This window comes from Danio aesculapii, chromosome 5 (assembly GCF_903798145.1).
Source record: "Danio aesculapii chromosome 5, fDanAes4.1, whole genome shotgun sequence".
Taxonomy (NCBI): Eukaryota; Metazoa; Chordata; class Actinopteri; order Cypriniformes; family Danionidae; genus Danio; species Danio aesculapii.
The window spans coordinates 30,189,820-30,215,506 of record NC_079439.1 but is presented as its reverse complement, the minus strand read 5'-3'; the positions used below and the strand labels follow the sequence as shown (position 1 = coordinate 30,215,506).

Sequence of the window (25,687 nt, the reverse complement as noted above, 5' to 3'; positions counted from 1 at the left end):
TATTGAATTGTTCACACAACCCTTTCACAGTCATGCGTTACTGGTTTGAATGAGTCTGATAAATGCTTCATTGAATAAACTCACTCTCTTATACCTATACCTTCCAGTAAAACAATAAATTGATCTCATTACTGGTAGATTTACCATAGGCCACTTTCTTGTAATAATAGATTATTTTTTACATTTAAGAAAATGTTATGCTTTAATGAATATTACTTAACATTGAATAATTTATATTTCAAATAAGGTTATAAACATAATGCAAACACATATACTGTTCAAATAATGCACATGTTAAAAACATGCCAATACAATCAAGTTATATAAAGTATACTAATGTCTCTTTAATTATTTGATTATTAAACAATTCTAACAGCCGTTCTTCATTGCATGCAGTAGTGTGTGTTTATTTGGCAAGATGTCTGCTGACGATTAAAGCCAAACTAATATCATGAGCCAGGCGCTGGTCTTGGATACGGTTGTGGTGAGAATTGTGTCAAATCTGTGTTGGTTCAAATTGCATTGGACTAGTTCTCTGCAAAGAGCTGAATGTGAGGAGTAACTCAATATATCATGTAGCTTGTTACAGCTAATCTGTGTTCCAGAAAGTGTTAGGACTCAGAAACATCCAGTGCGCCAGTAGGACTGTGTTATTCTGTGTCTGGATGCCCAGAGGAGTAAGCCCAAGCATGCATGAACAGGGTTGGATGAGGGCTGGATCCTGACAAGTCATAGCTCGTTTTTGGAAGTGCGCAATTTGCATGCATGATGTTTGAGGTGCCACTATAATGCTATTTTATTGTTAGGCTACTAAATTTGTTTTGAAGGTCCATGCAGACTAAAAAAATTCCTTGTTCATCCAAAAATCTAAATGGCTTCCTTCTGTTAAACACAAAACAAGATATTTTGAAGAATGCTGGAATATGATGGGAAAGGAAATATGGAAGTAAATGGCTGCCAGCTACCATCATTCTTCAAAATCTTCTTCTGTGTTCAACAGAAGAAAGAAACTCAAATAGGTTTTGAACAAGTGAAGAGTGAGTAAATGATTATCAGTTTTGAGTGAACTATCCCTTTTAATATCAATTTTAGCATCACCTCTTTTCTAACAGTGTCTAAAATAGTTTAAAAATCCATCTCTGTAAACATGTCCTAGTGTATGGTAATCTGGTATTTATAATTGATTTTATATGGTAACCATTTATACTGTAGTAACTTCATTGAAATGGATTACTATATAATTAATTTGTATTTCAAAAATCTTGTGATGATCCCCAGTGAGACTCCAGGGTTTTTCCAATGAGTATTTCGATTAGTGCCCTATACAGACCTAATTCCACGATTGCTAAGTACAACGCAAAATCAACAAAAAGATGCAAGTTTTTGCGATTCTGAAACATTCTTCATTTAAAGGGGGGGTCAGCTTGTGCAGTTTTACAGCAATCCGTGTTTTAGGTGTATTACGGTAGGGGAAGCCCTAATGCATGTCCTGAGTGAGGCACATGATGTCAGATGCTCCGGGGAGTGAAATATAAGAGAAAGTATAATTGTGGATAAAAATAAGAGTTATACAACCTACCTTTGGCTTAATTCCTACCGTTGTAGATCTTGTCTTGACAAGAGACCAAAATGAAGAAGCTTTATTGTTATGATTCGTGTCATTGTCATTGTGTTAGGTAAATAAGATAATATAATATATAGTTTTTAATATTTATATATATTTTTTTAATTGCAAAATTGTCAGCAGTGTATTTTTATCACATAAAAATTGTGAAAAACTAGGGGGTCTGCCTATAAAAGGTTGTTGAGCATGCACAAGCTGTAAAGAAAATGCAGGGTTCGAAACAATTAATTTGTTGTTCCAACACGAATTGATTAAGTTAACTTAACAAATTTTAAAATTCTTAAGGATTGTGTTGTTTCCGCTTGTTTTAAATAAGTAATTTGAACAAACAGTAAAAAATAATTTTGCATGCAGTATTGTTACCCTGTAAAAATACTGGGTTCCACACAATTGATTTGTGTTAAGACAACATAGAGAAATCTGGTTAACTTGTCAGTTTTTACAAATTTAAGTGGATTGAACATAAAACAATAAAGTTGTCCTCAAAAAAAATCTAAAACATTGTGGTGTTTCAAATTATTTTAAATAAGTAGTTTGAACCAACAATAAATGTAATTATTTAGAGCGATTTAGTAATCTTTAAATAATTCCTTATAAATGACTTAAATAATTTTTAGAATGCATTTTAAAGGTCCCTAAGCAAAAATGTATCAGTGCAACAAAGTCTTTCACATGTCGACACAGACAAAACTCCCCCAGGCCTCAGCTACAAGAGTGTTTAAGGGTCCAAGTAGATGATGTTCATGGACAATGATGGCCATTAGCTGTCATTATGAAGATAGTTTTATGCAGAAAGTAATGACTCATTTCATACAGTTCAGAATCACTTTTTTCTTTCGGGAGATAAAAACCATTTATGATGCACTTTAATCTGAGAAACTTTCACATTCACTTAGCGCTATATTAGGACCTGACATGTAGTATATTAAAAAGAAGCCTGCTTTGAAAGCTTACTGTTGTTTTAATCTGAAGTGTGTCAAAGCAATCTATTCATTTCTACCACACTGTACTAAGTGATGCTTCAAGTATGCATTTCTGTGCTGTGGTGAGCAATGTGTTTGGACTGACGAACCAGTAAAGTCTGGTATGTGGCGGCAATTAATTTGAGTTATTTCTGTTCTGCTGATCTTCACAGTGTGACTTTGACTGGTGGGAGAGAGGCTTTTATGTCTGAAAAGCAGCAGTACAGCTTGCACACAGGTCACAAATACTACTTTGGTGAAATTAGTGTTATTTATGTTCATGAGGCGACTTTGTCTTATATGGTGTATGTCAGCTTTAAGAGAAGGTTTTATTGGGCAACTGAACAGGTTTACAAGCGTGTTCATGAATTAAGTCCAGACGATTTAAAACCTCTTCAGTGTCCAGACTCTTTGAAAGCCTATTGAATGTCATTGTATAGGACCTGACAGAAACTAGACAAATGTGAGGAAATGGTCAGAATAATTTGGATTCCTGAACATTGAAGCAAGCATTTACATACCCTTAAATGAGGACCAAAATGAGTAAAAATAAGAAATCTCTCAAAGTTTTGAAGAAAGTCCAATGCCTCCCATTGGTTTGAAATATACTTGTGGTGGTAGCCAGATTGAAACGCACCGTTTACCCACATCACATAAATAGTTAACTATATGCGGCAAACAAATCATAATTTTATTTTATTTATCATTACTTTCAAGTTTAATGCAAACTTGAATGCCAAATCATTTTAGATATAAAATAGCCCAAGTAATATAGCCTAATGACATCAAATTAATAAAATATACAGCAAATGAGAAATAAGCAACAGAAAAAGGAATTACAGACAATATCTCTAAAAATTCTAATAATTACCAGATTAAAAGTTGTAGATTATTTAAATAAAGCAAATGCGTTGATTTAACCAATAATAATAGCCGGTTTAGACCAGTTATTTCGTGCTCTCTGAGTATAGTAAAGTTTTTCTGAGTCATTTAGATTCAAGAATGAATTATTGAATGTTTCTCTCGCGATTGTGCGTGTGCAGTCAGCAAAAGCCAAGCGAAAGTTGGCCTAAGTAAAAAGGTAATGCAAAAACACTTAAGATTAACAAAAGAATCCTGTACATTTTTGGAAAGTTAGAAACCCGGCTGAATGGCAAAAAGGCACGTCTTCGTGGGTCTGCAGAGCACATGAGAATGTCTGTGGGAGACTTGACAGAACAAAACGGGTGAATAGGAGAGGTTTTTCCACTACTTAATTGATCATGGATGTTTGGTTATGTTAGGTGGATACTATATAGAATAAAAGGATGATAATAATAGTAAAAAAAAAAAGGTGTCTCTAAATATACTTGGGCAGCCGTTAATATACCTGGGCGGCGCGCCTATGTAAAGTCTATGGGCTCCATTTTAACGATCTAGGCGCAAAGTCTAAAGAGCATGGCGCAAAAGCATTTAAGACGTGTCCGAATCCACTTTTGCTATTTTAAGAATGGAAAAATGAAGTTTGCGCCATGATACATGGTCTAACAGGTATGTGCGCATTCTCTTTATGAGCTATGGGTGTGTTTTGACAATATACTAATCAGAGTCGCATCTCCCATTCCCTTTAAGAGTAAGTTGCGTCGTGCCATGGTGCATTTGCTATTTACATGGTGGACTGAACGCTTTACTATAGTGAGAAAACAGTTAACAGAGCATCTGCAGCGCGAGGATAAAGAACGAGCCTCCTTTATTTGGCCTATTTACTTTCTCTTTCTCTTTACTTTTACTGTTTACTTCCTGACTTTCGTGGATAAGGAAAGTGTTTTACGCACTTCACTGAAGACATCCATTAGCCTACATATTTAATTTAGTTTGTTAACCGCAAAGATTTGTTTCAAAACTATTTCTCAATTCAGTTCTCATTTCCAGCAAACAAATGAATGAACAATAATAACAAAGTGTAGTCTGAGTTCTTTCCAAACACACGCTATGCCCCATATAGTCCAAAATCAGACAGGTGGACAAATCCAAGTTTGTTTTTATTAAAACAAATATAAATATGCATATAATAAATACCACTAATAATAATATAATTTTACAAAAGCAAGTTGACATGAATAAACTGAAAAAAGCCCCCCGAAATGAAGAAGGCATGGAGGCAGTGGTTTTTATATTTATGTAGAAAATAATAATTTTTGTAAAATGTTTTATTCCTTAAATTCTTTTTCATTCATAAAGATATTTGTGTATTGCTGTACATCCTGTGTGTTTTAAGCAAAGTGTACAGGCGCACAACTAATGTGCTCTCCGCTGGACTTTAGACCTGCTTTTAGCTGGTCAATTGTACAGTCTATTTTAGTTCCTCAAAATGGTAACGCACCAACGATGCCTTAAACCACCTCCATTCTAGACCGGCACACCCATCGATCATAGTCCACAAAGTGGCTCAACGGGATTTGCTATAAACTATGTGGTGCAAAATGGGGAAAAAAGGGGTTGCGTTGGTCTGAAAATAGCTAAACGCACTCCAAACACGTCTTGCGCCTTATTAAGCCAGGCGTATGATAGGGCCCTAAGTGTGGGAAGCATTGAAGTCTGGTGTTATCTGAACGAAGTCTATTGTGAATGAAGATATTGTGGAAAGTATGGAATAGCTCATTGGTGTCAAAGGGTTATTACAGCATTGTGTGTGAAGAGTTTTTTTTTTCTGCCTCCATCAGATTCTCTGATCATCCAGTGTTTTTGGACTTGAGATTATTCCTGTTTCTGAATTTTGTTTTTATTTTTTCCACCACCTCTGGTTCTCCCACATAATTCTAAGCACTGTTGGCCATGTGTGCATGTTTTCACATAAGCGTCAAGCTGTGCTGCTTCGGAGAGCTGGACTTCCTGTCTGTTCTCCCCCAGCCCCACACCCAGCCTGCTAAACTTCCTCTTATTGTAAGGGTACACACACACACACATTTATAAAAGCAGGGCATTTCGAGTGTCACCATAACTGACTTGTGCTGCAGCTTGTTAAAGGGATAGTTCCCTCAAAAATGAAAAGTCTGCCATTTACTCATCCTTGAATTGTTCCAAACTGTATTTTTGTTCTGTTGAACTGGAGAAGATATTTTGAAGAATTTTGCAAAATGGTAATCATTGATATCTATAGTAGGACAAAACAAAACCTCATATTTTGTTCAACAGAGCAAAAAACTCTTAACTGGTTAGGAACAAAGGATGAGTAAATAATGACAGATTTTTTTTTTTGTTTTTTTGTGTGAGTATCTTTATAGATCTCATCTCTCTCTATATAAAACATGACTCTTCTTTCATTTTATGTCACCCATAACTTTCACTTCTCTAAATGGAAAGGAACTGTACCACTTTGTGATGTCATTGTATTTAGAAACGCGTATCTCTGGTGTTTGTTTATAATAAACAGTTTTGTTATATGCTTAGAAACTTTATGTTTTGAGGATGTTGATGATTATTGCTCCTTTCACACAGTAATTCCAGTTAATATCCGTACAATTACTGGAATGGCTTTACTGGTGTTTTAAATATGGGCCTGTTGACACATTATCCATTTATTTCAATGATGGTGATGATTATGATGGTGTCCGTGGTGGGCGAGGATGATAATGTCGATTTTGGTGATGATGAATATGATGGTGTCAAAGATTGTCTTGGTCATGATGGTGGTGTCGATGTCAGTGATTGTGTGGATTATGATGAAGATGAGTATAGGGTAGTGTCAATGGTGTTGTGATTTTAATGGTAGTTTAGTTTTTGTTTACCATGCTATAACCATTTTTTATTTAATGTCTTTGATAGACTTGGGAATGAGGAAAAATACTCATTCTGTTTCAGTCACACAACTGGCTTCATTCACACTAATTGCTTTCGTGCCTATTTAAGTAGGGGTTTAAAAGATTTGTAATAGTGCAAAAATAAATATATGATGTATTCGTAAATGCTGTTTTTAAGGCTGCAATAAGAGGATCTGAAAGTGCAGGAATTGTCTGCATGACTCTGCTTATAGAAGGTTGTGAATAACCCAAATAATCACTGCTTCGAAAGTTGCATTTTTCAAGTGGCCTAGTGTTTTAATGTTTTTTGTAATTGTTTTTTTTTTTTAACCCCATTTCTGGCCCAATGGCATTTCTGCGCTGTGCCAGAGATGTTACTTTGTCTCTAATAAAATTTGTCACAAACATGAAACCTTTTTTCTCCTTCTTCGTCTTTGACTGTTTTGACCTGATAAAATCTTGCTTAAGCCTCTTAAAAGTCCTCCTAGCTACTCCTCCTAACACTTTTAGACCTTTAAGGACCTTTTAAGATGCTTTGTGAAACTTTTATCTTTACTAGGATCTTCTTTTTAATTGTTTACGAAACCTTACAGTTTTCTGAGAATTTTCTTTAGAATTTTGTCTCTAGGAGCAGCACTTTGTGCTAAGAATCTTCATGAATACAGGCCCTGTTTTCTGTTTTCTTGTTCAGGTCTGCCTGAGGAGTGTAAAGTTCAGACTCCAGCGTTCACAGATACAGTGCGGCTCTATCGACAGGCTCATGGTCACTATGGAACCTGGGATATGATGTGTGGGAAGCCTCCACAGGTAATGAACAAACACATTATTCAGTATATCTTTATATGTTAGACGACATCTTATTTGTTTATTTGCTTTATTTCTTTTTTCCACTGAATCTTTATTCATAAATTCATTTTTTAATGTATTTTTTTAATGTATTTTTTAAAAATATTTTTTTAAATAAAATTTTATAACAATTCATATATATATATATATATATATATATATATATATATATATATAGGGGGGTAGGAAGGTGAAATGATGTCACCCAGTAGTATTTGTTTGTGTTATAATTGAAGGTCAGAGCTAAATTAAGTCATGGGAAGTGACCCAGTTCAGTAAAAAAAAATATATTGTGTTCCGTCAGAGAAGGAGAGCTCGGTATATTGACCTTTTTAGGTGTGTTAGTGTTAGTCAGCTCTGCTTTAAAAAAATTGCAAAAAGAACATACATATTAAATCATGTTCATTTAGTGCTGCATTGACATTTATTCAAAGACATGTATGGTGAGTGTAGATCTTGAATGTGGATGGCATTAGTGGAGTCTGACGTTGATCTTTTATCATTGATTAAAGTCATGTTACAATATCACATGATGAAGATAAACACATTTTTATAATATGTGTTTAACTGTAAACGGCAGCTTGCCTCTGTTGCCCCTGTGATCCTCCTGGCAACATCACGTCAAATTTTATTTTATTTTATTTTATTTTGATGTTTTTCATTTTTTATTTATTTATTTTATCAACTGAGCTCTTTAACTTCATTGTTTTCTCTCTGAAGTGAGTAAAAAATAGAACAAATCCATTGTGTGTCCTCCAGTAACTTCTGACAGTAACTCTGATCTTTATGGTTTAGATTTTCAATGTTCGCAATATGTCATTCTGAACAATAGATGTTAATCTTGCACTGGTTATTTTTCTTGTAATTCAGTAACACTTGTATGCTTTGCGAGGAGGATGTCACTGTAGCCACTTTAATGACACATGAACTTCATTCATACAGACTGAAAGTAGTACAGTAGTAGTAATGTGCTCCAGGCAGGCCAGGTTTCCTCATATGTCTAGTAAATATCATGTCTAGTAAACTAAGCCTTCTGGTCAAATGTGTCAATCAAACACACAAGATGACTTCATCATTTCTCTGCAATCACTTTCATAATGATTTTGATGATTACCGCATGTTAAAGTGTTGTTCTTTTTTCATGTTTTTTTTTTTGTTGTTGTTTTCTGACTGTCTCTGCAGATCCTGGCTAATCTGGTCATGGAGACCCTCCTCCCTGAGATGAGAGACCTCATAACCCCTAAACTGAAAGGCAAGATGCACGAGAGACAGAAGAACTGGATGCTGGTATGTCCTGCATTTTAGATGCTTTAAAAAAAAAAACGAATTGTGAAAAAAGTTTTACTTTTTAACAATACATTTTTTGTTTGTTTATTTGTTTGTTTGTTTGATTTATTTCTTTATTTTTTATCTGATTGATTTATTCGTTTATCTGTTTATTTGTTTGTTAGTTTATTTGTTTATTAATTTTTATTCATTAATATTTTATATTTGTTGTCTGTTTTGATGTTTTTATTTTTTTATTCATTTTTTATTTCACTATTTTATTACATTTGTTTAAATTAATGAGTTATTATTTACCCAAGATATATTTTGTATTAGATTTTTCCCATTATTTATTTCTATTACATAAGTAATTGTGTTGAAAAGATTTAACAAACAAGCAAACACTTGGCATGAGCTGATATGATTTTCCAACATTTTATTTTATTCTTTTTTTCCTTGTTGATTCTTTTGTGTTATCTTGCTTCGTATTTGTTTATTTGTTTGTTTGTTTGTTTATGTGATTATTTATTTATCTTATTTATTTATTTTATTTATCTGATTTATTTCTTTATCTGATTTCTTTATTTATTTGTTGGTTGTTTGTTTGTCTTATTATTATTTATTCACTAACATTTTATATTTGTTGTCTTTTTTTGATGATATATATATTTTTTATTTTTTTCACAATTTTATTACATTTGTTTAAATTAATGAATAATTATTTACCCAAGATGTTTTCATTTGATTTTATTTTTCATTATTTATTTTTATTTCATAAGTAATTGTGTTCAAAAAATGTAATGAACAAGCAAGCACTTGGCATGAGCTTATGGGATTTCCCAACATTTAATTTTATTCTTTTTTTCCTTGTTGATATACTTTTATGTGTTATCTTGCTTTGTTCTTGTTTATTTATTAATTTTTTTGTTTGTTTGTTGATTTATCTGATTTATTTATTTATTTTTCTGATTTCTTTCTTTATTTGTTTGTTTGTTTGTTTATTATTATTTATTCACTAACATTTTATATTTGTTGTCTTTTTTGATGTTTATATATTTTTTTATCATTTTTTTTATTTCGCTATTTTATTACATTTGTTTAAATTAATGAGTAATTATTTACCCAAGATGTATTTGTTTTTATTAGATTTTTTCATTATTTGTTTTTATTACATAAGTAATTGTGTTCAAAAAATGTAACGAACAAGCAAGCACTTGGCATGAGCTGATCGGATTTTCCAAGGTTTTATTTTATTATTTTTTTCCTCGTTGATTCTTTCTGTTATATTGCTTAGTGTTTATTTGCTTGTTTATTGGTTGGCAAAACCATTTTATACTGTGTGCAGTACAGTATTTGTAATTTTATTGTTTGTTTGTTTTACAGTTGTATACATTTTATTTTGTATTATTTGCTTTTTTATTTATTGATATTTATTTATTAATACTTTGTTTTTGTTGTCTTCGTTTTTTGTGTTCTTTTTATTGTTTTGTAATTTTATTATTTTCATACTTTTTTAACAAATGAGTAATTATAAAAAATTAATTTTATTTGATTAGATTGTGTTATTTAATTATTTATATTAAAAAGTAATTGTGTTAAAAAAATACTGAATAAGCAAACACTTGGCATGAGCTGAACATTTTATTCCTTTTTTTTCCCTTGTTGATTCTTTTGTGTTATCTTGCTTAGTTTTACTTATTTGTTTATTTAATTAGTTTTGTTTGTCTCTTACTCTTGTTTTAATATTTTTGTTTCTTATTCTTCCATATTTAATTGTTTTCATCAATTTAATTTTTTTTTTATTAATACACAAGTGATTTACAAATGATTTTCCAATGTTTAATTATATTTTGTGTTGTGCAGTCTTGTTTATTCAGTTTTAAAGTTCTTTTTTTATTACAGTGCTCAGCATAATTGAATACACCCCATTTTGAAAATGAATATTTGTGTCCATTTCTCAATAAATAAAGGAGATGTATTTTGGTGCATTTAAATGAAACCGATTTATTAAACACATATAGTTATTAAAATTATATTTTGTTACCAAACATATTTAGAAATTGAAGGATAATTCAATTAAATTAGAGCAAAACATTGAAAAAAAATCACAAACTACAAAATTACAACTAGATTTTTCAATTTTTTTGCTTCTTGATTTTTCCTCTTTTTAAAATGTGTATTTAATATTTTCTGTAGCATACATTTAGATGTACTAGTTTTTGGATCGTTATTGAAAGTTATTTTGTTAGATAAGCTCCAGATTTGGCTTCAGTACTAACTAATCTAATGTATATGCACAAATATATAATACTGTATAGCTTTCTAATAAAAATATGATATTAAAAGATAGATTTGTGAGGGGTGTACTTGTATATGCTGAGCACTGTATATTGTATTTTGTTGTTTTAATTCAAAATAATATGTATAATAATAGGGTCCTAATTTTATCGACATGGGTGTAGCACAGTAGTAGCATAAAGTCTGTTTTGTCAGGAATCTGATCTTTCTATTTTACAGCAGTTTGGCTTTACTCCAGTGTGTTTTGTGTTCAGATATCAGATGCTGTGTATGGCCTGGTTCAGAGTCAGGCTCAGGCTCAATATGAAGTTGTTGTGCAGAGCTGTGAAGCAGGTCGACCTCCTCTGGAAACCACTATCCGCACAGACATGGACCAGATCATCACTTCCAAAGAACACGTGACCAGCAAAATACGAGGTTTGTCCTCTTTTCTCCTTTAATTCCTTCATTTGTCTTTGCTACATAAGTGACAGAAACGGGCTGCTTTTCATTTATCTGGAAATAACCTGCCAGATCTTTATCTCATCATATCAGGTTTCTGACAACTCTCTTTCCTAGGAAGTGCATTTTAAAGGGATTGTGAAAGAACAGACAACATTTTGACAGCTTTTCTCGAGTGTTGTTGATCCACGTATATATATATATATTTTTTGTTTTTTTTTCTCTGTAGGTCTTGTGTTGCCTAAAGCGGAGAAGCTTCTGAAGGTGAGCATCCAGCCGTACATCAGCTCAATCCTAGATGCTCTGATGGAGCCCACGAGCCGAGGCTTCTTCGAGGTGCGAGACCTGTTCTTTAGAGAGCTGGTGGACATGAGCAAGAACCTCCTTAATGATGGAAACAAAGAGAAACTCGGCGAGGTAATGGAAAACTTCATTTTACAGTCCTGTTTCGCATGTATTTGCTCTATATTTATTTTAGTCATTGCATAAACTGGGTAATAGGGACTATCGCTAAACCTATAGTAAAGCCATAGTAAGGAGAAAAAAATACTTATGAGTATTACCCCCCCCCCCCCCCCCCCCCCCCCCCCGCCCAAAAAAATGAAAAATCGGTCATCATTTGTGTACCCTTCAGCTTTTCCAAACCACTTTGAGTTTCTTTCTTTCTTTTAACACAAAGGAAAATATTTTGAAAAATGCTGAAAAACTCTTTAATTCCATGCTATTTGTTTTTCCGACTATGGAAGTCAATGGTTCAGGTTTTCACCATTCTTCTAAATATCTTCTTTGGTGTTCAACAATAGAAAGAAAACCAAAAAGATTTATAACCACTTGAGGCTGAGTAAATGGTGAACAAATCTTATTTTTTGGGTGACCTATCCCTCTAAAGCAGGGCTCTCAAACTGCCAGACCGTGGGCCATTTGCGGCCTCCCCTACGGCCCGCAACTGACGTCAAAAGTATAACAAGGTTAGGCCCAACAAAACATATTTCTTAATCACTGTCTTTGTTATGCAGTCGCATATACACTTGTGGTTTTGACCCCATCTACTGGACATTTAAAGTATGTTTGGGTTACTTTCAGTTTCTCCCAGCGTGTGGCCGAGAGTAACGCATATGAAGATTATTTCTGTGGCTGATTTAAGCGCTAAAATATATGTCCGTAAGTGGTGTGTTTTTACTACAGATAGGCTATATTTTTGTAGGTATTCAAGGGTAATTTGATTATAATCAAATGTTATGCTTACATGTTATTCTGGTGATGTAAATATGATCATTTTGCTTATATTCGATTCAAACAATCTCATTAATAGATTTTCCTAATATGCATATTAAGATGTGTATTAAAAAAAAATGTGCATTAATAAAAATTTACTGCTGTTTGAATTGAACATGTTAAAGTAAAGGTGAATATATATATATATATATATACATATATATATATATATATATATATATATATATATATATATATATATATATATATATTATATATATATATATATATATATATATATATATATATATATATATATATTTATTTATTTATTTATTTATATTTATTTATTTATTTATTTATTTATTTACATTTTTTTTTTGCTCTTTGTTGTAGTTTTACTAAAAAGAAGGATATGGAGAAGAGCATTTGCCAGTAAAGTCAATAAAGTTACCTAACCTGCTTTCTGCTGTCTTGCACTATCTGTTAAACTTTTGGTTAAGCAACAACTGATTGGGACATAATCAAAATAATAATAATAATTATGCCTATTATTAAATTGTAGTATTTTAATAGCAATTTAAGCTACCCCTTCAATATGTACAACAAGAAACAAAAAGGAGCTTTGGTACTCATACATCAATTACATCAGGTTTCCCCTTTTTTGTGTGCTAGAATATTAAAATTCAATTCATTCTAGCAATTCAACCACTTGAATTGCTAGAATGAATTGAATTTTAATATTCTATAATAGAATGCATGAATTCTCAGTCATTGATATGACCCCCTGCCAATTTGAGTTTGAGACCCCTGCTCTAAAGGCGTAGTTCATCCAGAAATATAAATTCTATCATTTACTCATCCTTCACTTTCTTCCAAACCTCTTTGAGCCTCTTTTAAATGCTAATAGGGAGGACATGAAAACCTTCTTTTAAAACCATCTCTTAAACCTCTTTTGTGTTTGCTGCCCAGCACATGGACAAGATCTCCATGCTGGCCTTTCATCCGGTGAAGATGCAGAGCGGCTATGAGAAGATGGAGAGTCTGAGTTTAGAGGGACTCCAGCAGCGCTTTGACGTTTCCAGCCCGTCTGTGTTTGTCCAGAGAGCTCAAATCCTGATGCGAGAGGTCAGTCACCTTTGAGCTAAAAAAAATCTGAAGAATTTCATTATAAACAAACCACCATTAATACTGTCAAGCTGTGGTATTAACAACAAACTACACACATGTACCACACATCTGAGCTGCTTTTATGAGATTTATGCCATCAGAATGGTTTGTTAAACTGCAGCGCTTTTAAAGATGTATAGAAACGTCTCCGTTAGTTAGGAAGGGGGTTGTAATGGCAAAATAAATGGTTTCTGTGTGACATTTAGGGTTTGGTTTGCGGTTTTTGTTTTGTATAAAACTGTATGCCCTGAGGAGGTACGTGCTGTTGTGGTTGAGATGTTAAACCTCATTTTGGTCACTAAATGACATGGCTGTTTTTATAGACTAGCATATGACTGCTGATTGTACCGGCCCTTTTATATGAAAGCTTTTTTTAACTGTAGAAACAGATTTTCAGAGCACAGGGAGTGGAGAAACAAGATTGAACTTGTGTTGTGTATTACCAAAACGTTGATCCACCCTTTCCATGTGGTGAAATTCGCCCCCTTGTGGTAATAAAGATTAGCAGACGTCAGACTTCAGTATCTTGTGAAATGTTTGTTGTTTTTTTGTTTGGAAATTTGACAGGGGCTATTGCACAAAAGCAAGATAAAGGATTAAGCTGGGATTTCAAGCTCTCCTTGTAGGAATTAGCTCCAACTCAGTCACATGATAGCAGGCTAAATTAAACCAAATTAAATTACTATGGAGATTTATTCTTTGCTGCTGCTTCAGAACAGGCTAACTACCAGGCTAAGAGCAATCCTGGTATTTTACATGCCCGTAGCCAGGAGGGCTTCGGGTGTGTCGAGCGAACCACTCTCCACGGCCAAAAGGTCCAGAATTTGTCCTTTTAATTATTTAATTTAATTTAATGTTTTATATTATACTTATTATATAATTAATATAATATATTTAGATTTAATATATATTGTAATAGTGTAATTTGAAATGACTATGGCCAGTAATTCGAATCCCATGGAGCCTCAAAGACACAATAATGTGAGGCGAGTCACGTGACATAACCCACTAAGTGGTAACATTTAAATCTTTGATGCGACAGCCATACTAAGTACGGCTATGGGTCGAAAAGAGCAAGAGAGGCAGAAAAGGCTGGCAGCGGCGTCATTATTGCAAAATATTGAACATATGTTCAAAAAGACTGCCAAACAGGGTATGGCTAAAGTTACTTATTTCCTAACAGATGAAAATCTGTCCCTATCCATGAGGTTGTAGGCTAACTGCCCGCATTAGCCGGGACGTCCTGTATATTTATTGACTTGTCCAGTAAGTTACATGACCTCCTTTTCCCTATTTTTTGCTATTATTTTTAAATAACTGTCCGATAGAGTCCTTAGCCGTCAGATGGTGCTAATCCCGTCACGTCTGTGTTTTTGAGGCTGTTTGGTCACTTAATTCGTTTTATTCTGTTCGGATATAAATTCGATCGCTCAAACCACTTCAGAAGGTGCTCTGTAATGCATTCCTGATGAAACTGGACAGGTCTAATTATTTTTTAGACTAAATTAATGCAAATAAAATAAATTTTGACCTGGAGAAAATCTGACCTGCTCCTGAAACACCTGTAGGTGCACTTTTACAGGTAAAATTCTAATAAAAACATATTTACTATGAGCATAAAACATGTGTTCTAACTTTACAGACCTTTAGCCAGGGGGACTATAATCTGATTTAAGAGAAGTCTTCTTTCACTACTGTATTGTTTTTAAACAGAGAAAACATTTGACAGGTAACTGTTATTCAAAAATCTTGGACCTTATTCCTGAAATAAAAATGAGCAATAAAAAGGTGTGAAGTACCAGAAGCGGACCATATTAAATTAATTTGAATATATTTTGGCTATTGTTGATGTCCAGGAATTTTCAAATGTACTTTTGTCTTTACCAAAGAGGCTAGAAAAATTCTGAAGAATTCATTATTATTGTATTATTATTGTTTTATTTATTGTTGTATTGTGTATTTTTTTTTATGGGCCAAATTGTGACTGAGGACATTTGAATGTGCTGGCCAGTTTGTTTTTTGATTAATAAATGACAGTAGGCTACAGTTTTTTTTACTTTAAAACTTTAACAGATTCCTATTTTTTCCCAATGATATGATTTATGATGTAATAAGTTTGTATTTAAAAAAATTTGTCTTGTTTTAATATTTCTTTATTGCAAATTTTTAGGAAATATTTTTAGTACATCAAAAAGTGTGGTTATGATGACATCTGACTAGCTAATACAGCAAAAAAACGTACTGCTTAAATGTCACTTAAATGCAGTATTTAAATCTTATAGTTAAATAGAAACTGAGGCATATAAATGCAAAAAGGTCCACTTTTTGAGAAAAAAGAAAGCACCCCTTTCACCAGGCTGGCTACGGGTCTGTTTTATCTGTTAGTTTCACTGTCAATGCTACTAGAACTGTGTTTTATTGTCACTCCACGTTCTTGACCATTTACATGTATAATAAGAAATATGTACATGTTCAAATGTATCCTTTAGGTCTTTTTCCATCTTAGATGCAACCATGAATCTTGTTGAACTTTTAGAAAAAGCCAAGAATGCAATGTGATTTTTAGCATTTTGACGTTTGCAAATATTCATCATTTTTGAAGCTTTTATCACAATAAACATAAGCTACAAAAAGGGCCTTTTAAACACGTATAAGAATAAAATGTATTCTACATATTTGTGTATTGCTTTATTATATACATATGTTCAGATTGAGCTAATGTTTAAAATAAATTCAATTGCAAAATGCTTATAAACATCAACAGTGAGAGATAGTTACATTTGGTACAAAGGGAATGTGATTGATAGTTTATAAAATGTATTTCTTAGTAACTGTATTAAATAAAAGTGTTTTTGACTTTTGATGAGTAATTAAACATAAAGTAAGAAATTAACTTTACCTAAGATTAAACTAAAGTGAAAACGAAAATAATTTGCAAACAAATAGAGCGATTATAATAATGAATCAGCATTTTTTTTTTATCAATATCTCAGTCCAAAAATTCCTTGCATAAGAAAGGAATGCCTGGAAAGAAAGAAGGAAGATGGTGGATTGGAAATGCCAAATTTCTTATACTATTATTGAGCTGCCAATTTACACACTGGTATTCTGTTTCTCTAACATTTCAAATGATAAGACCCCACTTTGGTTACTGATGAAACGACAAGCATCTAACCCAGTGTCTTTACACTCACTGCTTTGTGTTCCGATTACAGTGAGCAAACAATATAACCCAGTTATTGATGGATCACTCAGAATATGGTCACAATTCAGACTTTAATAATAAACAAGCTTTGCCTTCTGCCCCATTTTGTTTAATCCTTTATTCCCTCTCTTACAGATTCAGCATTTCAATTATGGTCTAGGAAGGGAGTTAACAGTGTTAAGGACCTCTTTAAAGATGGCATATTTATCGCATTTCAACAGTTAAGAATAGACTTTGAGATTCCTCAGTCTAATTTTTTTAGGTACCTACAGGTCCGTAGCTTCATTAAAACACTTCTCTCCTTCCCTGAACCAACCAGACGCATGCTGGATAGGTGAATTTGTAAATATGGACTCCTATCAAAGGGGTATGATGTCCATGTTATATGAACTGATCTAAAGAACTGCCTCCCTATCCCTAGATCTTAAGCAAAAATGGAAAGAAGAACTGATAGTAGAAATATCAGATACAGCCTGGCAATATGCTATAGAACTGGTGCACTCATCTTCTGTATGCATTAGACATTAGTCTTCTGCAGTTTAAGCTAAATAGCTATGTTTGTAGCTATGTACTATTAATGTGTTGTTCAATATGTGTGTTGTGGGAAAATTGAATAGTATTAAAAATCAATAAAACTGTTTAAATAATCAATGTCTCGGGCATGACCGGATTACCATGTAAAAATGATGGTGTTTGAAATATAACAGCCTATTAAATCATTAAACACCTCATGTTTATGATTTTTATGTTCTCTATGTTGAATACTTGTATTTTATTGCGTGTTTTATTCTCTCTGTTGTTCTAGCTCAATGGGTTTTAGAAAAGCACATTATAAATAAAATGTATTATTATTATTATTATTATTATTATCAAACATCTGGTGCTGTAACCAACACGCCTGTGGATAAAACAGTTTGAATATTTTTATGAGGCCTTTCACTAAGCTTCGTATACTTTCTAATCTCACACACACAAAAATGGACACAAACACTTGCATAAAACAATTTACAAACTCAAGATTATTTGGAAACTAGCTCTAACTCATCTAAACTGCAACTGTGTAGTGTATTACATTATATTTAAAGATATATTTATCTGTTTTGTGCAGCAAATGGACGACGCGGTCTACACGTTTGAGCAGCTGTTGCACCAGAGTTTGGAGGACCAGGAAGGAGAAGATCTCTGTAAAACAATCCAGCGCTGCCAGGATCGTGTCATCAAGGTAACAATGTCCACCTGCCTTATCATACCTTTTGGAGTCGTTTTAAACTTAATTTTGGTGTTTATTCCACATTGGTCCTCTAGAAATTTGACTACGACAGCAGCACAGTTCGTAAGAAGTTCTTCAGAGAGGCTCTTCTGCAGATCTTCATCCCCTACATGCTGAAACAGCTCTCCCCATCATGCTCTGCTGTAAGTCCTGCAACTGTTCTTATAGCAGAAATGCATTGTCTGTTGTAAAAAAACACTCTGATATTGGGTGTATTTTGATTTTGCAGGAGCTCCCTCGCTTCCAAGAGCTCATTTTTGAGGATTTCTCTCGTTTCATTCTAGTGGAGAACATCTTTGAGGAAGTGGTCCTGCACACGGTCATGAAAGATATAATGATGGGTAAGACTTTTTAAAGAACGAGATGAGTTTAAAGCACTGATGTAATAGAAGTAGTGATAAATATCCTAATTATAATACAAATGACATTTTGTGCATATTGGAAAAAAGGCATCTTTCATTCTGAGGTTGTATTTATATGGCTTAAATAGTAAAATTCTCCCAAAAATAATGTAAATATATGAATAAGGACCAATATTGGAATAAATCCATCTTTCGGATGAGACGTTAAACTGAGGTCTTGACTCTGTGGTCATTTAAAATCCCATGGCACTTCTCGTAAAGAATATGAGTGTAATCTTGGTGTCCTGGCCAAATTTTCTCCGTTGATCCTTACGCATCATGGCCTCCCAATCATCCAAGTGGATACTGCACACTGGTGGTGTGCAGTATCCAGTATCCCCCCCAACAACCTTTTGGTGTATGGCCATACACGATAAATGCGCTATATAAATACACATTACATTAAATTCATAAAAAATATCAGCTATATCTGTCTGATTTCTGTTGGAATTGTATTAAGATAATGTGATAACACTCTAAAAGAATAGACCTTTAGTTAATGTTTATTTATTTACTAACATGAACAAACAATTAGTAATGCGTATATTACAGTATTTATTCATCTCTATTAATTTTAAGTTAAGTAACATTAGTTCATGTTAACTCACAGTGCATTAACTGTTAACAAGCACAACTTTGGATTTTAATAATGAGTAAATGTTGAACTGTGATTAATAAATGCTTTAAAAGATTTTTCATATTTAATGTCAGTATATACGTGTAACCAATGGACCATTATTATAAAGTGTTACCAATAATTAAAATGTAAACAAAATGGTTTCTGTCTGCGCCAATAGCCTAGTCAGTGGTTAAGTGCACTGACATGTAGCACCAAGGTGCTCATTTCAAGAGTTCCCACTTAGATATGCTTGGCGTATAAAGCTGGTTTGGCATGCTGTCCCGGGAGAGAACCCTGAGCTCGGAGATCTTTGAGCCCAGGGCTCCCGCCCGGTCGATAAGCATATCAGGGGATCCGAGATCAGGTAGGTCTCGAGAGTTCCCCCTTTTGAAAAAGGAGGAAAGAAGGGGTGGAAGGGGGGATTCTTCCAAATGAAGATAAAACATTAGGGAGAAAATGATCCATTTATAGTAAACTAGGATCGCTCTGATTGGATTATTACTGATTACAGATGAGTGGCCAGACGTGCTCAATCATATCACGTGCTCCTCTCGAAATTTGGTTTATGAAACTTCACTTCGACCCAGCTCAAGATCCTATGCCGATCCTTCCCCTCTCTCTGCTCCTCATGATTTTCTGTTAATTCTCTACACTGTTCTATCCATTAAAGGTTAAAAACGCCTAAAATAATTATAAAAATAAATAAATAGTGTCCTAAAATATATTTGTTATAGGTCTTATTATAAATTTTAATAATTATATTAGGTCAGTTTAAGTTTAAGTCAGAGTACAGAAGAAAATAAATACATTTTTTTTGTTGTTTGACTACATTAGACCATTACTTTTTGGAGAAGTCTGGCATATAGTCTGACAGCTCATAAAAAAAAAGAAAAGAAAAAAACATGCATGATCTGGTTGTCTATACAGTTATGGCAAAATCTCTGGATGTACAGTTTATATATGTGTTTAAGTAAAATGCCAGTTTTGTTTTATTCTGTAAACTACTCTTCTAAATTTTAAATAGTGCTGTCATTATGAGAATTTTTGTGACAAAAAATAAATTTTTTTGTATTTTTTTTTTAAGCAATTTTAGACAACAAAACACCAATGTGTTCACTTCAGGAGAGTCAAGAAATCAATATTTGGTGGAATAACCCAGATTTTCAATCACAACAAGTGAAGTTTCACAAACTAATGCTGCCGTCACACCAGAGTTTGTGTGTGTGTAAAGTTCTGTAGTACGGCGCTGCGAATAGGGGTGGGATTAAACAAGATGATTAGACTTTAAAAAAAGCGAGCGATTGTTCCATGTTTAAAATTTATGTCCAGGGAGGTCATGTTTTGCTCTTCGATTGGTCTCACGCAATCATGTGATGCAATTTCACAGGTCAGAGTTCACCAAGCTCGAACTTTCCAATGCAGCGAACTGCGAAAACTTGTCGCACAAGCTTGCATTTCTGGTCTGACGCATTTGCATGTGTATGAATGGAAGTCTGTGGGGAGAATGTGCAGTGTGACTGCATCTTAACCCTGATTTTCAATAACAACAAGTGAAGTTTGACAAACTAATTTCGAGAGGAGCACGTGATATGATTGATCGCAGCTGGTCCCCCTATCTGTAATCATTAGCAAGCCAATCAGATCATTCAAAACTCAACATAAATATCCAGTCTAACTTTACTACCTTATCTTCGTTTTTTTTGAAGAAAACCCCCCCATCCACCCCATCTCGCTCCTCCTCTTTCTAGATCAGGGGTGCTCAACCCTGTTCCTGGATATCTACCTTCCTGCAGATTTCAGTTGCAACCCACATCAGACACACCTAGCTGTAATTATCAAGTGCTGTTCAGGTCCTATTTAATTGGTTCAGGTGTGTTTGATCAGTGTTGGAGCTGAACTTTGCAGGAAGGGTTGAGCAGCACTGTTCTAGATTAAGCTAGGATTGGGTGACACGGTGGCTCAGTGGCTAGCACTGTTGTCTCACAGCAAGAAGGTCGCTGGTTCTAGTCCTGACTGGGCCAGTTGGCATTTCTGTATGGAGTTTACATGTTCTCCTCATGCTCGCATGAGTTGCCCCGGGTACTCCAGTTTCCTCCCGCAGTCCAAGTACATGCGACATAAGTGAATTAAATAAACCAATAGGAACAGTTTATGAGTACTTTTGTACTGGGCTTTCACCGCATGGGTATGCGCTAGTGTGGTTGGCAGTCTATTCCTCTAGGGCTGCACCCGATAATCAAGGAATAGGCCATATGAATTCAGGGAACTCTCGAGAACTACCTGATCTCAAAGACTTGGGCTCAATTATGTCCAAGCTCAGGGTTCTCTCCCGGGACAGCGTGCCAAACCTGCTAACATTATTAAGCAATATCTCAGTGTGAACACTTGAAATTATTTTATTTATTTATTTATTTATTACAAACTGTCATATTCTACCAACATACTCTCTAAATGACAAGAGTTTTTATTTGAAATTTGGAAAAAAATGTTATCAGAGATTTCACAATGCATTCATGCCATCATAGTGGTCTGATCAACATTTTTTCTTATGTCTCCAGCGGTGAAGGAAGCAGCCATCCAGAGGAGACACAACCTATACCGAGACAGCATTGTTTTAACCAACAGCGATCCAAACCTTCACCTCCTGGCAGAAAACCCAGGCATTGACTGGGCTGAGGAGTATGGAGGAGGCCAGGAGGAGGCAGGTGGAGAACATGCTGGAGACCCCGAAGCTCAAAAGAGGCGCAGGATGAAGCAGGTGGTCTCCATGATTCAATTAGAGGGGACCGCATCAGTGCTGCCCAACGAGTCGTGCCTGGAAGTGCCCACCGTTGGCAAAATTCCAGAGGAGGAGACCGAGGTACATTCAGACCCCTCATTATCCCAAAAATCGGAGAAGCAAGTTCCCAACGGAACCAAAGAGGATGTGAACAGAAATGCGGTTGAGGAGAAACCATCGACATATAGAAGTCTGCAAAAAGAGGATGAGAAGAAGACAGAAAGTTCGCCACAGGACACAGAGAGCAAGTCAGCAATAGATTGTGCCATTCAAGAAGTCGACAAAGCAGTTCAGGAAGAGGAACACGAGAACCGGACGCAGAAAGAGGAAACCGAGGTAAAAGCAGACACAAATTTCCAAGAAATGGAAGTAAATACAAATAAAGATACACCTTTAGGTTCAGAGGATTCAGCCGTTAGGGAAGTGGAGGTCGTAACGGCATCAGATCAACAGGAAAATCACATTACAGAGGGTATACAAGACTCCCACACGGAAAAGCCCATCTGTTCATTACAGCAGGACGACAGTGGATTCCAGTCGCCCTCTAATGAAACGACAGTGGAGAAGCATCCAATGGGAAAGCAGGAGTGTAATGACTCTGAAACGGGCGAGGACACTGGGAAAGGAGAAAGTGCACACGTGGATCACCAGTAAAAAAAAAATTATTAATGTGTTTTTGTGCCTGTAAACATTGAGGAAATGCATCACACACTGCTCTTAAAGGGATAGTTCACCCAGATATGACTATAAACTCACTGTTTACTCAACCACAAGTAGTTCCAAACCCTTTATATGTTTCTTGTTTCTGTTAACACACAAAAAAAAGATGTTTTGAAGAATGTTTGACATGGTATTAAACATTTTTCAAAATATATTATTTCGTGTTCAACAAAAGAAAGAAATGATCCATGTTTGGAAAAGTGCAGGGTAATTGATTTATTTTTGGATCAACTATCCCTTTAAAAGACTTCTGACGAGTGACAGGAGTTTAATTTTCACTATAGTCTCACATTTCTGACCTTATAGATGTTATTTAGTGTCTATTGTAGTGTCTATTTGTTTTCTTGTTTTGTGTTCACACTGTCACAATTTTTGCACTTAGAAAAAAAAAAAATCACGTCACTTAGTTAGAGCTGGACTCAATTATATACACGTCCTACAGTAGGTCAAAATTTCTCTCTATTCATAAATACGATATCCACCTTTATTAGAATTCTTCTATCATTTCTGAGTGTGCTGAAAGTCATGACGTAAAGCAGACACATGATGCCTGATGTTAACAGCATATGTTGCCTTATTTAAACGACGTTGTTGCATCAGATTTGTTTTTAGTGATCCAAACCATCCGCCTTGCTCGGAATTCAAACTGAAGACACTGACTTTTATTTTTTCATAAGCTTTTTTTAATGTAGAAGTTATGCTTAAGCAATTTTTGTCGTTGCTGAAAATGGCATAAGGAAGTGTCAGTTTTCTGCACGGAAGACAATTTTGATGCTGCGGTTTAGCTGGTAAAGAATGCATTATTTTAATTCCAGTTCAAAACCGTACAACTGAATTCAAGTGGTTTTCCGAATGCTGGCTTTTCCACTGTTGAGTTTTCTTTTTTATTACTATTTTTTGTTTGTTTTTATGTGTAATTGCATTATCAAGTCTCTGGGTTGCATGTGCACTGTAGTAGTTTTAGTTCATGCTGAGGATACTGTGCTGCAGAGGGTTGTGGGTCTTTGTGGAGATGCGTGTCATGTTAAGACAGGTGAGTTTTTTTATCCAGTTGGCCAAATCAATTCATATTCATGTTAGTACAGCGCCACTGTCAGAAAACCAGATACTAATGTTAGATCTTTGTATTTCAAATTAAAATGATTGATGTGCAAATAGTTATCTTGGTGCATCTGTCCACAAGTTCCTAGTTTCCTCCTTGCTGTTTGAGATATTTTTTTAAGTGCAGTTTTATCTATAAAATGACAAGTACTTTAACTTTGAATGGATGTAATTGAATATATTTTCTTTTATTTATTAGTTACAAGCACTTGGTACTATACTGCATCTTAACCGTTTTAATTGTATGCTACACAAATCCTTTTGTGACTTATTTTATTGTTATCTTTTGGAAAAATAAACCATATTCACTGACAGACAGTTGATAGATTTGTTTTGTCTTTAAAATGTGTGCTGAATTGAATTGGATAATGGTAACACTTAACAATAAGGTTTAGTTGTTTACATTAGCGGAACGGATCTTGTACAGTATTTATTAATGTTAAACCCCCAATTAACTAAATCAAAAGTTTATTCTGTTCAGGTCAATGCACTACGAACTAACATGAATATGAATTTGATGTTAGTAAGTGCTATAAGTGGTATCGCTTATTATTAGTTCTATTATTACACGTTTTATTATCATAAAATCTGAAAATCTGTTAATCTGAAATATTTCGTCAAATGTGGTGTGGTGTATCTGTTACACCAGCAGGAGGCAGTGCACACTTTTGTCACGTTAGTTGCACCAAATCCTGAACACTGGCCTGAGCAAAGATGAACTTGGTCATTTTATTTATTTATTTACTTTTATTAACATTGATAACAGGGAATACATAAAACATTAATTTGTACTAACATTGTGTGACCTGAATACAAATGATACAAATTCATTGTACAGCTACACAAATATTACAAAGGATAAGAAAAATAAAATCAATACATGAAAGAAAAACTAATATTTAAAGAAAACAAAATAATAGAAAATCTAAAGAAAGAACACATAAATATCTTAAACCAAAAGTAAATGAAGAGTCTTACATAGGCGTACCAAAGGGGATCTGATCAATTTAAAGTATTATAATATTATATTGATATATGATATTAAGATATATGATATTAATAATGATCTTATAATTATATTATTTGATATGATATTATGACATATTAATAATGATGTTATAATTTTATTTTGATATGATATTAAGATATATGATATTCTTAATGATCTTGTAATGATATTTTGATATGATATTAAAATATGTGATATTATTAATGATATTTTAATGATATTTTGATATGATATTAAGATATATGATATGATCTTTTAATGATATTATTTTGTTATGATATGACATATTAATAATGATGTTATATTATTTTGATATATTAAGATATATGATATTATTAATGATCTTATAATGATAATATTTTGATATGATATTAAGATGTGTGCTATTATTAATGATCTTTTAATGATATTAAGATATATGATATTATAATGATCTTATAATGATATTATTTTGATATATTATTAATGATGTTATAATATTATTTTGATATGATATTAAGATATATGATATTATTAATGATTTTATAATGATATAATTTTTTTCAGCAGTTCAGTTGTTTTGGCAGCTTTCTTATTTAACGAAGTCCACTATCATCTCCACTGTTTTGAGCGTGTTGAGCTCCAGGTTGTTGTGACTGCACCAGACAGCCAACTCCTTAACCTCCTGTCTGTAAACAGACTCATCACCGTCCTGAATGAGGCCGATAAGTGTGGTGTTGTCAGCAAACTTCAAGAGCTTGACAGTGGAGTCTTCTGAAGTGCAATCATTCGTGTACAGGGAAAAGAGCAGTGGGGAGAGGACACACCCCTGGGGGGCACCAGTGCTGATTGTGCGGATACTGGATGAGAATTTTCCCAGCTTCACCAGCTGCTGCCTGTCCGTAAGAAAGCTGTTGATCCACTGACAGACAGAGGTGGGCACAGAGAGCTGAATTAATTTGGGCAGGAGAAGTTTTGGGATGATAGTGTTAAACGCCGAGCT

General features: G+C 33.9%; 1 protein-coding gene across 1 annotated transcript in view; it reads left to right on the top strand.

The window, feature by feature from the left end:
• Window positions 1–24,010, top strand: part of niban2b (niban apoptosis regulator 2b) — a 55,975-nt gene extending 31,965 nt beyond the window's left edge. Inside the window, exons 6-14 of the mRNA XM_056457875.1 lie at window positions 7,057–7,172; window positions 8,394–8,498; window positions 11,030–11,192; window positions 11,446–11,633; window positions 13,404–13,559; window positions 17,915–18,028; window positions 18,112–18,219; window positions 18,306–18,417; window positions 21,655–24,010. Coding sequence (XP_056313850.1) covers window positions 7,057–7,172; window positions 8,394–8,498; window positions 11,030–11,192; window positions 11,446–11,633; window positions 13,404–13,559; window positions 17,915–18,028; window positions 18,112–18,219; window positions 18,306–18,417; window positions 21,655–22,529 — 1,937 coding nt within the window. The 3' untranslated portion in view covers window positions 22,530–24,010. The remainder of the gene's footprint in view (window positions 1–7,056; window positions 7,173–8,393; window positions 8,499–11,029; window positions 11,193–11,445; window positions 11,634–13,403; window positions 13,560–17,914; window positions 18,029–18,111; window positions 18,220–18,305; window positions 18,418–21,654) is intronic.
• Window positions 24,011–25,687: the final 1,677 nt, after the last annotated feature.